Genomic DNA, 17289 nt, shown 5'->3' on the forward strand with positions numbered 1-17289 from the left:
CTCTCTCTCTCTCTCTCTCTCTCTCTCTCTCTCTCTCTCTCACATCTTTATCTCTATCTCCATCTGTGTGTGTGTGTCTGAGTGTGTCTGTATGTCTGTCGAACTCTCTATCTCATCTCTATCTCTCTCTTTCATCTCTCTCTCCTTATGTGTGTGTATGTGTGTGTGTGTGTTCATCTTGGAAATGACAAAACTGTATGCCAACTACACAAAATTATTTTCATTCCTTTCAAATATTCTCTTCTAAAGAATGGTTGCAGGGCAGTGGTGGCGCACACCTTTAATCCCAGAACTTGGGAAGCAGAGGTAGGTGGATTTCTGAGTTCGAGGCCAGCCTGGTCTACAAAGTTGAGTTCCAGGACAGCCAGTGCTATACAGAGAAACCCTGTCTCAAAAAAACAAACAAACAAACAAAAAGAATGGTCAATAATCTTTTTTTTTTTTTTTTAGATAGTTTCATGTATCCCAGGATGTCCTTAACCTGTTGTGTATCTGAAAAAATCCTAACTTTCAGATCCTCTTGTCTTTATCTCATGAATTTTGAGATTACAGATACACACATCTATACTTGGGTTGCTTTTTGGTCTTTAGTGCAATGTATTTTCATCATATCCACTCCTCTTTCCTGTGTGTTCCTTCAAACTCATATCCTCTTGTATAATTACTATTCATATGTGTGTGTGTTTATGTATATGTGTGTGCATGCCTACCTGCCTATACACAGACACACACACAGAGAGACACAAACACATACACAGACACACACACATACAAATCCTACTGAGCCCAATAAGTGTTGCCATATGGGTATAGATTGATAGCTTGCACAAGTCTATCAGGAGGATTGTTCCTGAAGAAAATTGACTCTCCTTCCTTCAGCAGGCATAGACTTCCTGTAGCTCTTCCACTCAGTAAAAATATATATACATATATACTTTTACTGATTAAATTTGTTTTGGGCAATTTTATACATATGTGTGTATATGTGTGTTTATGTACATTTATACAGATATATATATATTGAACTGTGTTTTTTCTCACTCCCCATACTCTTTTACTCCCAATTCCACCTCTGTTACACCAACTTATTTCTAAAGATCCATTTCCCACATTTGTGTGTTATTGTTTTGCTTTATGACTCTCTGATTCTAACCAGGGCTGCCTGTGTGTCTTGGGTTTAGAACTATTCACTGCTTCACCATTAAGTACACAATTGAAAGTAATGACTGTTCCTTCTCCAGAACCTATCAGTTGCCAATAGTTCATCAGAAAGGGGTAAGGTCACGTGAATCCCTTCCTGATCCATGATTGGCTGTTGACAGGTCCAATCTTGTTGAGGCCTAGTTTTGGTAACTGAATCTGTTCTGTGATCAGGTTTACAAGGACTACATCATGTCCAGCAAACAGTATTTTTTCATCTTTTCCCACTATCTTTAAGCTCTTAAATTCTTATTGCTATTTCTTCTGCAATGTTCCTTGGAGCATGATGGAGTTGATATTAATGTTCTGTTTAGGGCTGATATTTAAATAGCGATTTATTCTGAGCATCTTGAATAGCCATTTTAAATGGCCCAGAGTCAGCACAGAATATATCCAGAGAGCAAATTTTCAATACAAAGATTTATTACTCCAAAGGGACAAATGGATAGTGAGATGCCTTGAATCAGAACAAAAAAAAGTAGCAGGTGTTTTTGCAGATGTGATTTTTAAGGAAAAAAGGGGAAGTCTATGGTTGTTGGACTGTGAAAGGCAGTCTGTTCTGGTTGAGTGAGACTTACTCTGGAGACCCAGTAGAAAATTCTACGGAGGACAGAATAGTAAGCTATGCTCCCAGACATTAAGCTGCTGACACCACAAGGCCTCATTCCATTATCCTGTGCCTACACAATGCCCCAAGCTCCCAGTATTCAGGCTGGATTCCACTCCCACAGTCACCTGACCACAACAAGGTATGCCCCGCCCCACAGTTACCTGGGAACAGAACGGTAGCACAGCCCACTACAAAAGGGGCTGTTTGGCCCCTCCTCTCTCTCTTACTCTTAACTTCTTGCTCTTACTCTTACCTACCCCTCCTCTCTCCCCTTGCTCCATGTGGCCATGACTGGTCTCTACTTTTCTACCTTCTTTTTTCTCTCTCTCTCTTTTCTACAATAAAGCCAAGAACTATGGACTGCCTCCTTTCATCTAGACTCGCAGTGCTAGAGCAATGGATTAAGCCTTCCCATAAAGAGCCACATCTTATCTCCCACAGGAAAATCTTCCAGCATTTCTAGCCTCGAGATCAGACCAAGGACTCACACCCCACACCGACTTGGAACCACTAGGTGCCCCCCTTTACTCTCCCCACCCCTTTCTCCCTCCAGCCCCACTTCATTCTCAGCTCTCCCACAATGTCCAGCAGCGTCTGGGATGTCCAAGACTGAGAACCCACAGAGCTGCTCCCTCACCACCTCCCACAGACTGGGATCCCATGGCTTCCCACAGCCAGATGCCCACCCGGTGGTATGAAGAGCTCGGGCAGTCTCCCATGTCTGCCCACCCAGAATACCCAAGCTCTGGTGGAACCTGGGTTACCTTCTCACCCCCTTTATTATTTCCCCACAGGTCAGGCACGGCACTTGACATTTGATAAGTTGGTAAGTTCTGATTATACATGTTAGTCAGTATAGCCAAATAATGACCTTGGTGTTTTGATAGATGGACCTTGGAGGTTTAGTCAGACATAAGGAAGTGGCCAAATAAGGGAATAAACCTTGGTGGCTAGCTTTAGGAATATAATCTAATGGTTTAGCAAGAGAGGGAAGAAGGGAAGGTAAGCCCTGACAGTACCATGTTTACAATACTAGGGCCTATATTTCCTATGGTTGGGCCTGCTATAACCCTTCAGCTATAAGTCTCTGCACTCATTATAGTTCACTACAAAGAGAAGCTTCTCTAATTAAGGAAGAGAGTAGCATTTGTCTGAGTATAAATATAAAATTTTAGACTTCAATTCTAAACTGCACGGTACAGAAATGTTTCCTATAATATTTTATTATCATCATCTTTTGAGAATTTTATAGATGAGTACATATTTTTTATTTATTATTTATACCCCTTCCTCTCCTCCTAACTTCTCCAGTGTCCCTACCACCACACCCACTCAAATTCCGAATCCCTTCTATAATTATTATTTTTGCATACTGATTTTACACTACTGATTCCAATTATTGCATGAGTTTAGGGCTGTACACTTAGGATTGAGAAACTTAACAGAGCCTTGTCTCTTGAGAAAACATACTCTCCTTTTCTCGGTAGCTACTAACTTCCTATAGCTCTTCACCTGGGGATGGGACCTTGTGAAGTGTTTCCCCATCCATGTTGGAACGTCAGCTGGTGTGACCTTAAATAAGCAAGCAAACATATTATATAGATACTTCTACTTGATTTCTAGATATCAGGAATATAAAGATAATTTTTTTATAAGTGGGGCTGCATTTACTAAAAGAAATGGCAAAACTGAAGCAATCATTGCTGTGAATCTGTAGGAGTTTATGCTTCAAATTCAGCTGAGAGCTTCATTACCCTCTCAGCTTTCTCTCTGGCTATTCCGAGATCTCATCAGCACTGCCATTGCCCAGAAGAACTGGATGCTCTGTGGCCACGTGAGATGAGAAACCATTCTAAAACTTTGTAATCAAATATCTACTCACACCCACATAGAGAATAGCCACTTGCTCTTCAGTAGCCATGGGACAGCAGTGTCCTGGCTCTGTCAGCTTGATCAGATGAACATGATGACTCACAAGGAACAGAACCAAAATCGGAAAAGCAGTAATATCATAACAATGAGCCAGCTCCATCTGAAGGCAGTTCTAACAGGTCATAGTCAAACCACCATTAATGGCACTTGTCTAGAATGTGTGAGGTTCTAGGTTTAATTCCTAGCACTTTAAATAAACTTTCTCATGAGCTACAGTATGAAATCTAAAAACTCTGTTCAGTGGGCTTTTATCAACAATTTGTGTTTCTGGAGGGTTGGAGAGATGGCTCAGCACTTAAGAGCACTGATTGCTCTTCCAAAGGTCCCGAGTTCAAATTCCAGCAACCACATGATGGCTCACAACAATCTGTAATGAGATCTGATGCCCTCTTCTGGTTTGTCTGAAGATAGCTACATTATACTTACATATAATAAATAAATAAATCTTTTTTTTAAAGCAATTTGTGTTTCTGTTCCTTCCAGAACAAAGTAAAGTGACCAAGATGACTCTATTTTGTCCTGATCTTATCCTGACTTCAATTTGTGCCTGCTCAGGTGCTTTATAGTCTCTAACCACCTTAAAGTCACAACTTCCTTGGCAACATATTTGGGTCTTTCCATGACCCTGACCATAACCCAAATGCATAAACAAGATCAACTGATGTGTTCTGTCAAAACAAATGCTACAAGGTTCCCCTGACCTAAAAATAATCGTATTGTGGGGTATAGGATTTCTAGTAGTGAGAAATATGGAGCCTTAAGTGGCCATCTCCTTAGCCAGGCAAGACTCCCAGTGATAAAGATACCAACTGACCCACAAAATCTTCCACTCAAAATGTGTCCTGTCTACAAGATGTTCAGGGACAAAGATAGAGCAGAGACTGATGGAATGGCCAACCAATAACTGGCCAAACATGTGACCCACCCCAATCCCTAACACTGTTAATAATACTCAGTTTTGCTTATAGACCTACTATAACTGTCCTCTAAGAGGCTCCACCAGCAGCCAATGGAAACAGATGCAGAGAGCCACAGCCAATTAGACATTAGACAGAGCTCTGAGTCTTGTGGAAGAAGAGGGGAAAGGATTGAGAAAAAAAAGTTGAGGGAAGGATTGAGGGACCCAAAGGAGACAAAGACTCCACAAGAAGACCAATAGAGTCAACTAACCTGGACCCTTGAGGTCTCCTAGAGACTGAACTACCAATCAAAGAACAAGCATGGGCTGGACCTAAGCCCCCTGCACATATATAACAGATGTGTAGCTTGGTCTTCATATAGGTTCACCAACAACTGGAGTGGAGGCTGTCCCTAACTCTGTTGCCTGCCTGTGGATTCCATTACCCTAGCTGGGCCCCTTGTTAGGCCTCAGTGGAAGAGGATGTACCTAGTTCTGCAATAATTAGACATGCCAGGGTGGGTTGATACCTGGAGGGGAGGGTGTCCCCTTCTCAGAGAAAAAAGGTGGAGGCCTAGGAGGAAGGGCTGTAGAGGGACTGAAAGGAGAGGTGGGATGTGATCAGGATGTAAAGTGAATAAATTAATTAATGAAAAATTAATTTAATTATATCTGCTAATCACATTTATGAACTATCCTCATAACAATATTTAGATCGGTATTTGACTGAAACACTATGTTATAAGCCTGGCCAAGTTGATATGTAAAGCTAGTCACAACTTCCAATAGTGGCTTTTTGTTTGTTTTGTTTTTGAGCTAGAGATTGAAGCCAAAAGTCCCAAGCATAGCAGACAAGCACTTTACCATGAGCTTCATCCCCAGCACTTCCATAGTGATTTTTGCTTTCATTATCTCTATGGCTTAGACCTTGAATGCCCCATACCCATCACAAAAGACTTCTATGATCAAGGTTTGCTTGATGTAATGCCAATGGCATTACTGGGAGTTAGAGGATCTTTAAGAAACAGAACTTAGTGGGAAGATCCTCATGTTGAGGGATTCACAGGGATAGTGGGACTTCCATCTTTTCCTTTTTCTTTCTGTTATGTCTCAGCCATGAAGCAAATGACTTTTTATCTATCATGTACTTCTGCCACAGAAACAAAGGAGCCAACCATGGACTGAAATCTCCAAAATTGTGAGCCAAAATAAGCACCTGTCTCCAGCACCTGTCAGGATGACAGAAAGCTTACTAACAATTATATTTAGCAGATAGCATAATTCCTTTGATCATCCAATTTGGAAATAAGACGGTTTTGTCTAAACTATGACCTTAGCTCTCAGCCCTCTCCAAATCATGAGAAAATTATCCTTTAAATTGAATTTACATGAAAACTATTTATGCTTGATTAAACCCTGTCTAAAATCAACAGTCACATATATAACAGCTCTACCACTAGGGAAAATAAAGTTAGTGGTTTATGGGTAATATTCTGAAAAGTTATTTATAGTAAAGATTTGCTAGAAATAATAGCCAAATTAATAATTCAATAGAAAGATCTTATTGCAAAAGGAACAAAGCTAAAATAAATAGGAATGGAACTGTTTGAAACTTTTTAATATACAAATTCATGGAGTTTTTATTTAACTGAACAGTTATTATAATAATAACTAACAACCTGACATCTTCAAGTCCCATGGAGCACATGGCCTCTAAATCTGAGAATGATGACAGAAATAGCCTAGCAATTTAGCCCACATGAGATGAAATAAGGCAATCAATGAAATGGTGTGGGAGAACATGGGCAGGTAGGAGATACTTTGATTTGTTTTGCATTATTACTTTAGAGGAGAATGGATTTTTTTATAGCCATAGACTTAAATATGCAAAACTGTGTTTTTATTCTTTTATAACTGACTTTAAATGTCTGCCCTGAGCTTCTAATGCCACCTGATTACAGAAAGTTTAATTAAATAATTTCTAGTAACCTCGGTGAAGTTAACAACTCAGAATCCTGCTTTGGTCAGTTAATTGGGGTGCCAGAGGGCTTTGAGAGTGCCAACATTTCAGCAACTGTGGTATCTAGCTTTTGATGGTTTTCCATTTTTCTAGAAGCATCCATGGAGATGTTATTCATCATGTTGGGTCATTAGTAGTGAATATCTTTATCCCAGCTAAAGTGTCTTTTTCAAATGGTCTATGGACTGCTTTCCTTTCATCATGACTTCTACTTTATCAGTTACTCTCAGTCAATCTTGCAACTCTCTTGAGAAACCTCTAACACAGTCCTCTGGGACCATGAAAGGGGGAGCCTTTGGCTTTCTGTCTAAACATTCTGTGTCTCAAAGGCATTTGCCAGTAGCAAGAGGAACTTCTGTGCAAAGTTGAGACCTTACTGAAAAAGAAGGAGGAAACCCAGCCATAGCCTCTCAAGAGTACATGATAGGAGTAAGAGTGGGGGAATCATAACCTTAGAGCTCAAAAATGTGTTTACCAACTGAGAAGCTCATAAGACTTTCAATATCTAACTATTTTTTAGAGTCTCACTATATATTAGATGTGATTAATTCAATCATTGACCACATGAAGGAATGTTATATCCAATCCTTTCCTGTCCCTACAGATTGGAAACAAAAGCAGATAATTTGACTCAAAGTTTGAACCTGCTACTCACATGTAGTCTTTCTGACACAGCTAGTCCCCATCCCCAAAACTATTTAGGGATCTACCATGGCTACCTTATTAATAAATTCAGGCTTTGGCTGAGTGGCTCACCATAAATAATGAATGTGTTTATCACTGAGTAAGTTACAAAGGTCTAAGATCTCTATCCCAAGAGACTGAAAACGAGAAAAATTATTTTTTAGCATCTTATCCTGTGATGTAGGCTAATGTATACATTGTAGTGAAACCTATTATTTTATATGGCAACTAAAATCAATTAGAAAAATAACTAGCATAAAGAAATAGAAACCTCTAAAATCAGCATCATGAAACTCTTGTAGACTGCTTTATTGTATTCCCTCTTGGTCTCATTTTACCAACCTAACTATTTCTAAATCCATGGTCTCAGAACTGGTACTGGACAGCATTAAGGTATTGAATTACCACCTATTAAAATTTAATGGAAAATATCAAGCAGTGTTTTATTATTCCATTATGTGATTTTTTTTTATTATTTCTCCTTTGAAGTATCCAAAAACTTTTCAATCACTTAAAGATAAAATCTCTCTTGGTATTTTTTCCATTTTTCTCAGAAATGGAAAGAACCAGATTTTCTGATCTTTGATTGTTAAAGAAGGGCATGAAATTAGTCTTTAGTGTCACAGGTTATAGAGAGAAGTCATAAGCCCTTAATTTGTAAGAAAACTGTCCTAAGAACCTGAACCAGCCATCTTCTGTAACCAGGCAAGACTTTAAGTGAAGGGATTGGGACACTAACCCAGCCACAAAAACTTTGGCCTACACCCTGCAGAGTGTTCTGGGACCAGAGCCTAGCAGATCATCATCAAAAAGACCGGAGAGACTTCATCTGGCTACTCATGGGAGTAGATGCAGAGTCCCACAGACAACATTAGGCAGAGCTCAGGGAGTCTTTGGAGGAGGGGGAAGAAAGAAAGGGAAAGCCAGAGGGGTCAGAGACAACACAAGAACATGGGCCACAGATGCAAATGTCTAGAACTCATGGAGGCTCACAGAGATCAGTGAACCTTTAAGGGTCTGTCCTAGGTCCTCTGCATATATATTATGGCTAAATAGCCTGATGTTCTTGTGGAAATTTTAACAGTGGGAACACTGACTATTTTGACTACTTGTGGGACCTTTTTCCTCCTACTTTGTTGCTTTGTCCAACTTTGATGTGATGGTATGTGCCTGGTCTTATTGTAGCTTGTTATGTGGTTTTGGTTGATGTTTTCTGGGAGTAGGGTGTTGGAAGAGTTGATCTGTAGAAGAGGAGAAGTTATAGGAAGAGGAGGGGAGGGAGGAGAAACTGTGGTCATATGTAATATATGAGAAAGAATAAAAAAGAGAGAGAAAGGAAAAGATTTAGAAAGAAAAGAGAGAGAAAGCTATCCCTGTATCTATATTAAAATACTTGTTTCTATTACATCAAAGTGATTTGATTTTGGATTCATTATAAAAATAAATCCAATTAATAGAGTTAAGAAAAAGTATGTCTCAATAAACATGTAATAGCATTTGATGTGTGATTTAGTCAAGTATAGTATGACCAATGTAAAGAAAACACATGTTCAGTTCTTTTATTGTGGCTTCTAAGGCAGAATATTACACCCAATGGTTATGGGCCAGCATGTGATAGGTTGTAGAGCATCTGCCAAGTTACTGAACTGATGGTGTATATTTTTATTGAGAGAGAATGCATCATTTTCATTTGATTTCCCAAAATTCAAAACCATGATCCATAAAACCCCAGGAATCACTTTTGTGCAGAAGCCCTGGGTTAGAAATACCTAGCCCTGGCTGGGAATGATGATGAATGCCTTTAAGCACAGAACTCTAGAGGCAGAGTCAGTCAGATTTCTATGAGTTCAAGGCCAGCCTGGTCTACATATGAAGTTCCAGAACAGCCAGAGATACATAGTGAGATCCTGTCTCAAAAAACAAAACAACAAAGAAATAGCCAGCCTTGAGCCATTCCCTAAAGATGTCAAAGCATAAATAAGTAAATAAATAAATAAATAAAATTTCTCCTATCATATCCCAGAGACTGACACTAACTATTCTCAACTTCTCCAGCCTTCCACAATATTTATTCCACAAATTAGTAGACTTAAGCCTCCACCCTACATGATATCTACAGTTCTCCTCAACTTTTTTTGAGAATCCTTAGTGTGTAGTTCTTATGTTTCTCCTATTTGGCTTTCAGATTTCCTATTCTGCTAACCCATTTTACCTTATTTTCCAAGTGTTGTTCCTCACCTAGCAGAATTCTACTGAAACCATTTGCTAACCAGATCTCTAGCTCCTGAAACTTGATACTTTAATGTCTTTCCCATGCAAATGATGCTAATCCTTGCTTCCTTCCTTTCCCTGCCCTGATGAAGTCATTAATCAATCATTATTCTATACATCCAATCAACTACTTTACAGGCTCTGAAGTCCAAGCTGCTACCATACAAGAGCTCTAACCCCAGGGCCAGATCCTGGACAAGTAGGGTCAACCTTATCCCCAGAAAGTATTGAGGTGACTCACCCAAATCCATCCTAAATCCTCCTACCCTAACTTACCATAGTTTCCATGCCACACAACAACAACGGTTTATGACCAGAGTTTCCTGACACAGGAGTTGTGATACATTCTATTTACTAAAATTGGATCTGGAGCAGGTATATTTGACTGGCAACCATCAAGCTGCATGTATCCCAAAATAGTTATGAATGTGCCTCCTTCTCCTTATTCACTTGTAGACGACAGTATTGTGTGCCAATGTCAAAACTCTTGAGTATCTCTGATTATTCTGGAGCTTAAAAGCAGCTCGTACTGTAGAAGTATTACAGGAAATAGTAATCAACCATATCACTCAACTTTGAACATCCTACTTGGGAAGGAGAAAGGGAAGTTGGTTGTCAGAATCTACATATCTCAAAAAAAGGATTGACATTAAAATCAAATTACTCATAACAATGAGGTAGACTTTGTAATGTTTTGATTACATCAAAACTGTCCTTGCTTCTGCATTCCACTCACAGAAAAGTCTGTGTCATTCTGTGGCCATGCCACTTGCTCACTGAACTCTTGTCCTCCAGAGATGATTTTTTTTACCCTAACAAAAAATAATGATGAATCACTGGTCCTATGAATATTTTTCTATTGTTTGTTCACAGTATGTCAGATTTCAGTGTACTTATTTCTTATTGAGTAAAAGTTATCATGAACTTAAAATGGTCAATATTATAAATACAAAGTATTGCTTTTTCAAATTTCAACTGGGAGCTAGCTATGTAGTTCTCATTAAGGGCCATAATTCTCCTAAGGAAATTATATTTTCTATGAATAACAGAAATGAAACATAATCTTCACAAAGAATGGAAAGTCTGTTGATATTTAAAGTGTTTTTAGAAACAATTGCTTAGATACCTTAACAACTAAAAGAAAATATTACCCCAGTGTTTATTCTTCAACTTCTCTATAGCAACTATGATCATTGTAAAAAAACAAAAAACAAACAAAACAAAACAAAAACAAAAAAAAAAACTCTAAATGTTTTAGGTTGTTCAAGGGGGGATGTATTTAACATGGAAATGCAATGGTTTTCTCTGTGTCTTGTTAGACAACTATTTTTGGGCTAGAGAGATGGATCAGTGGACAACAGAACTTCACAAAGACCTGGGTTTAATTCCCAGCACCTACATTGTGGCTCACAATAATCTATCTGTAACCCAGTTCCAGAGGATTCAACACCCTCTTCTGAGCTCTACCTATAATACACCCATACACATAAAAAATTAAGAATGAAATAGAAAAATGAAATTGAAAGAAAAAATGAATTGAAAAAATAGTGATTTCTATAGCTAGGTGAGGTGCCACATGCCTTTATTGCCAGTATTTGGGAGGTAGAGGCAGGCTGATCTCTGTGATTTGGAGGCCAGCCTGGTTTACAGAATGAGTTCCAGGTCAGCCAATGTGACATAATGAGACCCTGTCTCAGAAAAAGAAAACCGGGTTGTTTTCCTGTGAATTTGAAAACACAGTTTAAACCACCATTCTGGGTTCTTCAGAAACAGGTCATGAGTACAGTGATTTTTTTTTTATCTGCTATGTGTGTGCTCACAAACTGTGATTTCCCCAGTCCCATCACTAATCATCTGTCTTTGCAACACTCACTCATTAATATCAGAAAAACACAGTGTCCTTGAAAGTAGGGCCCATTGCTAGTTCTCTCCATGTGTGAATAAATTATTTAGAGACAATTTAATAAGCAAGTCAAGAGAATGTAATCCTACAAAATATGTCATGTCTCCAGGAGAGATCTTTATATAACTCTTCAATACTAGATATGTTATCTACAAATATGTGTGCTTTCTTTTTTGTTTTGAGACAGGGTCTTTCTACCTAATGATTCAGGCTGACCATAAGCTCTAGGTTCTCTTGCTTTGGCCTTTCCAGAGCCACCACACCTGGCTGCGGCTACTGATGATGTAATCAACAGAGGCAGAGATGAAATAAGGTAACTTGTAGCCCAGAGTGGCCTTGAACTCTCTATAGAGGTATGCACTCTTGCAAGATATTTGATCATACCATGAAGCCCAAGATTGTGTGGTTTGTCGAAAAAAACTTGTTTCTAGTTATGCTATATCTCAACCTTAGCACACACCTCTAATCCCTCTGGCTGGAATACAGACACACCCTTAAAACACACCTTTAATCCCATAAAGTTAATTTGTAGAAGGAAGCACCCATGTTTGAAAGTGATGCCTAATTGAGTGGCAGAAAAAGTGATGAATCAGAGAAAGATTTGACAGAATAGGATGTGCCAAGCTCTCATGAGAAAAGAAGAAAGGAAGCTACTTAAGAAACATCAGCACATAGTTTTTCTCTACAACTCCTTCCATGGGTATTTTGTTCCCCCTTTTAAGAAGGAATGAAGTATCCACACTTTGGTCTTCTTCTTGAGTTTCTTGTAGTTTGTGGATTGTACTTTGTGTATTCCGATCTTTTGGGCTAATATCCACTTATCAGAGAGTGCACACCATGTGTGTTCTTTTGTGATTGGGTTACCTCACTCAGGATAATATTTTCCAGATCCATCCATTTCCCTAAGAATTTCATAAATTCATTTTTTTAATAGCTGAGGAGTACTCCATTGTAGATATACCACATTTTCTGTATCCATTCCTCTGTTGAGGAACCTCTGGGTTGTTTCCAGTTTCTGGCTATTATAAATAAGGCTGCTATGAACAGAGTGAAGCATGTGTCCTTATTACATGTTGGAGCATCTTCTGGGTATATGCCCAGGAGTGGTATAACTGTTTCCTCTGGTAGTTGCAGAGACAAACTATGGAGCAGAGACTAAAGGAGGGACAATTCAGAGACTGCTCCACCTGGGAATCCTTCCCATGTTCAATCATCAAACCCAAACACTATTGTGGATGTCAGCAAGTGCTGGCTGAAAGGAGCCTGATATAGCTGCCTCCTGAGAGGCTCTGACAGTACCTGACTAATACAGAAGTAGAGGCTCATTGCCATCCATTGGACTGAGTACAGGGTCCCCAGTGAAGGAGCTAGAGAAAGGACCCAAGGAGCTGAAGGGTTTGCAGCCCCTTAGGACAAACAACAACATGAACTAACTAGTACCCTTAGAGCTCCCAGGGACTAAACCAACAACCAAAGAGTACACATGGTGGGACTAATGGTTCCAGCAGCATATGTAGCAGAGGATGGACAAGTTGGTCATCAATGGCAGGAGAGGCCCTTGGCCCTGTGAAGATTCTATGACCCAGTATAGGGGAATACCAGGGCCAGGAAGTGGGAGAGGGTGGGTTGGTGAGCAGGGGAAGGGGAGGGAACAAGGTTGGGGTTTTTTTTGTTTTGGTTTTTGGGGTTTTTTTCTGTTGTTGTTGTTGTTTTTGTTTTTGTTTTGTTTTTTTATTTTATTTTTTTTTCGGAGGGGAAACTGGGAAAGGAGATATCACATGGCATGTAAATAAAGAAAATATCTAATAAAAAATTTAAAAAAAAAAAACATCAGCACAAAGAGAAAAGAGGAAGAACAGTTTTACCAGGAGAGTTTTACTGGGAGAGACAGGTTGAAGACAGAATAAGCTAGACACAGGTAAAGATAGAACAAGCCAGATAATGAGAAGAGGTCAGAAGATTAAAACAAATTATCAGAGTTAGAGGCCAAGCAGAGCAATTCAATCAGTTTAAGAAAGAAGCCAGATTCAATCAGTCAGCTTGGAGAGGAGTTTGAGCCATAACAGCTGAGTTGAATCACTTGCTAGAGCTCAGAAAGAACTAGAGAGGGGTGAGCTTATTCAGCAGCAAGTCTCAGAGGCTGAAAACATTCAGGGCCTAGATTAAATTGTATGGAAGCTAGAAGTTTCCAGGGCTTGACCTAGATAAGCAGATGGAGTCAGTAAGCCTCCAAGACGACAATTACAACAAGCAAATAAAAGTTACATTTACAAGTCACCATCACCTTTGGCTAGTAATATAATTTTAAAAGTTGCAACTAAAAGGCCACTCATTTCTTTTTATCATCATTAATGTATACTAATTGTACATATTAATAGATGTCAGTCTGACAGTTGAATGAATATATAAATCACTGTTTTGGTTGTATCCACTTTCCCAACTACCTTCGCCTAATCTGTTCCTCTAAGGTCCCCCTACTCTTCTCTGGCAGTCCATTACTTCCATATGGTCTTTTTTGCTTTTTCAAATTCCCCATATGAGAGAAATATGTGTCTTCCTGCCTCTGCATTATTTCACTTGTACACACACACACACACACACACACACACACACACACACACACACGTCTTTCTCTGGTGCTGAGGATTGAATCCAGGACTTACTTGCAAAGCACTTTACTTACTACTGAGCTGCATTTCCAGCTCTTTCTAAAAAGCTATTGGATCTACTCAACTAAAATTTTAAAGTTTTCACCCTTAAAACTGTAAGAATAAATTTCACTTCTGTCCTTAAACCAGAACATTATTCTACATACATTCTATAAACACTACATACAATCTATATACGCTACATTGTTAATTTTTTAAAGTGGGTTTCACAATCTTCTACATCTTATCTATTTTGTTGTTTAAGACACGGTCTCACTATCTAGTTCTGGCTGTCCTGGAACTCTGCCATAAGAGTTCTGAAATTAAGGGCATGTGCCACCATACCCTGCTCACATTTTCTTTTGCAAGAGCTTGAGAACAGATAATATACACTCTTAGAAAAGACTCCAGAGACTTGTAATTTGAAGCTCTCAGCATTGCAACTGAGGAGCCCAGAAAATAGATCTTACACAACCACTCTCCAGCTCCTGAGATCCTTCTAGCAACCAGGAAGTCCTTCTGGAGACCCGAGGCCCATTGGGCCACCAATTTCTCCTCTCTCAATTCAGCTGTTTGGTGTCTCCAATTTTAGGAACATTGTCATACAGAGGAAAACCTAAATTGGTATTTAAAAACTAAAATATACTAGTAATTTTGACATAGTATGAATTTTTTTCCAAGAGGTCTTCCCAACTTTTCCAAGGGGGAAAAAAGTCTTAGACAAAAGTAGTTTGTGGGCTTGATGAATTTCAGTCCCCCAAAAAAGCTTAACAGGAAATGTTGTTGCCAGGCATCATCTACCCTCTAAAGATCATTGCTGCTCTCAATCTAGCAGTAAGTGACAAAGTTCACTTTGCAATTATTTCCCAGGAAATACAGGAGCAATGGTCTCTCACAGTGAGGCACTGCCACCTTGTGGTCCTATCCAAAACCACAACCTGTGACCTCTTTGGGTTGTTGGGGGTTTTTTTGTTTTTTTGTTTTGTTTTGTTTTGTTTTTTCCTTTGCGTTAAAACTGAAACAAATTCTAATTTATTACAGGAAACCCTCTTAGAGATCAGGAGCCATCAGAAGCTCCATCATATCTTTTGCTTTCAATATTTCTATTATTCAAGTGACACCAGGACTCTGCCCACCTCATCCCACCCCATCCCACCCCATCCCACCCCATCCCACCCTACCCCACCTCACCTCCCAAAAGAACTCCAAAAAAGGAAAAATAAAGAAAACATACACTGTAATTTGACATTTCAACACCACATTTTACAAAAACCCTTATGAGGCAGAAATGAGAATACAAATATAAAACAGGGAAATACAGCGTTTGTTTGGCACATACCAATTGATAGCAAGGAGACATTTGATTACTCCCAAAAACATACAAGAAGGGAAATTGTACTTATTTTACAGGTTTACTTTATTGTTCATATGTACTGTTCCTGCTGAGGTCATCGGGATTCCTCAATTGAACTCCTGAGGCAGCAGCCCGGCTCGGCTCATCAGGTGTTTTGGACCGGAGACAGCTCCAGGGATTAAGTCAGAACAGGTAGCCCAGAATTCAAAAAGAACTAAACCTTTAATCCGCTTTCCTGCCTGGAGCCCTCGATTGCAGGGGCTTGTTTACATGACTGATATGTACTGATATGTTTTTTCCCTGTTCTCACTTATATGCTAAAAGACATAAGATTGTTTTGCCTTAGGTATAAATATCCCGATTCACTAAGTAAAGATTACACCTTGATAAGCATCTACTTGGTGTCTTCCTTGTCTCTCCTAACCCGCTTATTTTCACAGAATCTCGACTTCCCCCATTCGTGAACCACCCACGTTAAGAAGTGAAACTGCGGGCCGGTTTCCTTCATTCATAGAATGTTAATCTTGAACTTGACAGCACCTGTTCTTACTGTGTATTTGTATGGACACCTGAGCTTTGGATATATGGCTAAGGACAGTGTAAGAAATAAAATCTCACCTTTAAGGGCTAGAAATGTTGCTCAGTGGTAGAACATTTGTTGAGCATCCTGAAGACCCTGAGTTGGATCCCAGAGCTGCATACATTGAAAGTATGAGTAAAACCATCTAAGGAAACAAAGACGACAGCCAACAGTAACAGAGACATAGTGCTGGACAGTAATTGAGAGGTCTACATTCTGATCTTCAGGGAAGAGAGAGGGAGAGAGAGAGAGGTTGAGAGAGAGAGAGAGCCTGGGCCTGGCTTGAGTATTTTAAACCCCAAAGCCCAAACCTTTGTGACATATTTCCTTTAACAAGACCATGCCTACTCCAATAAGGTCATACCTCCCTAATGACCAAGCATTCAGATCTATAAGCCTATGGGGGCCATTCTTATCCAAACCACCACAGTTGGTTTATACACAAAGTGAAATCTCAGAGGGAATTACCATAAGGTTAGAGACTGCCATCAAAAAGCATGTCAGAGACAGCTTAGGAGTTACACAAAATACATGGGACTCAAGCAGAAGTTGACTTCATAGGAAAATTTGAGATCGCTTGACCTGAGGGAACTTTCTGTTGAAGAGTCTCATTTGAAACCACTCTATGGTGGTATGATGGGGGGTGGGAGAAAGTTTCAAGACTTCAGCTGAGCCCTGAGATTCAAGATGCACTTTCTTCACACAAACAATGCCAAGAATCAGTATTCTCTCTGTTTTATAGATTCTGGAATTATAACCAAGATTTAATTGTTGAAAAGTATCTGATTTTGTCCTTCATGAAGTGAATCAGAATGACAGAAATAAATCACATAACTAAGGCAGAGAATGAGATGAGATGAGGCTTTTGATGTGGGCTGAAGGGTAGTTTTGTCAAACTCTAATGGATCAGAGAAAAAATTTTATTTTCCAAGCATAGTGGCACAGATCTGTAATCATAATACTCAGGATGTTGAAAAAGAAGCATGAATTTGAGATCAGCCTGTCTCAAAAATAATTTTTTGTTGTTTGTATATTACCCCTTTTGCAATGGAAATCATTGGGAGACATTTTTTTTAATGTTAAGAAACATCCTGAATACTGAGGGTGAGGGTGTAGTTCAGTAATAAAGAATTTGCCTAGCACATATGACAGTGTGTGTGTGTGTGTCCATGTATATATATATATATAT

At 39.2% G+C, this 17289-nt stretch overlaps 1 protein-coding gene across 6 annotated transcripts in view; it reads right to left on the reverse strand.

Annotated features, from left to right (window-relative positions):
* Adcyap1 (adenylate cyclase activating polypeptide 1) overlaps positions 1 to 17289 on the reverse strand; it is a 117542-nt gene that overhangs the window by 80283 nt on the left and 19970 nt on the right. For 2 of the 6 annotated variants that reach the window (XM_031368734.1, XM_031368736.1), the window contains exon 1: positions 3693 to 3925. The exons of 3 other annotated variants lie outside the window; for them this stretch is intronic. In XM_031368734.1, coding sequence (XP_031224594.1) covers positions 3693 to 3700 — 8 coding nt within the window. In that variant the 5' untranslated portion in view covers positions 3701 to 3925. Of the gene's footprint in view, positions 1 to 3322; positions 3383 to 3692; positions 3927 to 17289 lie in introns of those variants that run through there. One more of the 6 variants, XM_031368733.1, reaches the window with a different exon arrangement.

Source organism: Mastomys coucha, unplaced genomic scaffold (assembly GCF_008632895.1).
Source record: "Mastomys coucha isolate ucsf_1 unplaced genomic scaffold, UCSF_Mcou_1 pScaffold14, whole genome shotgun sequence".
NCBI classification, from domain to species: domain Eukaryota; kingdom Metazoa; phylum Chordata; class Mammalia; order Rodentia; family Muridae; genus Mastomys; species Mastomys coucha.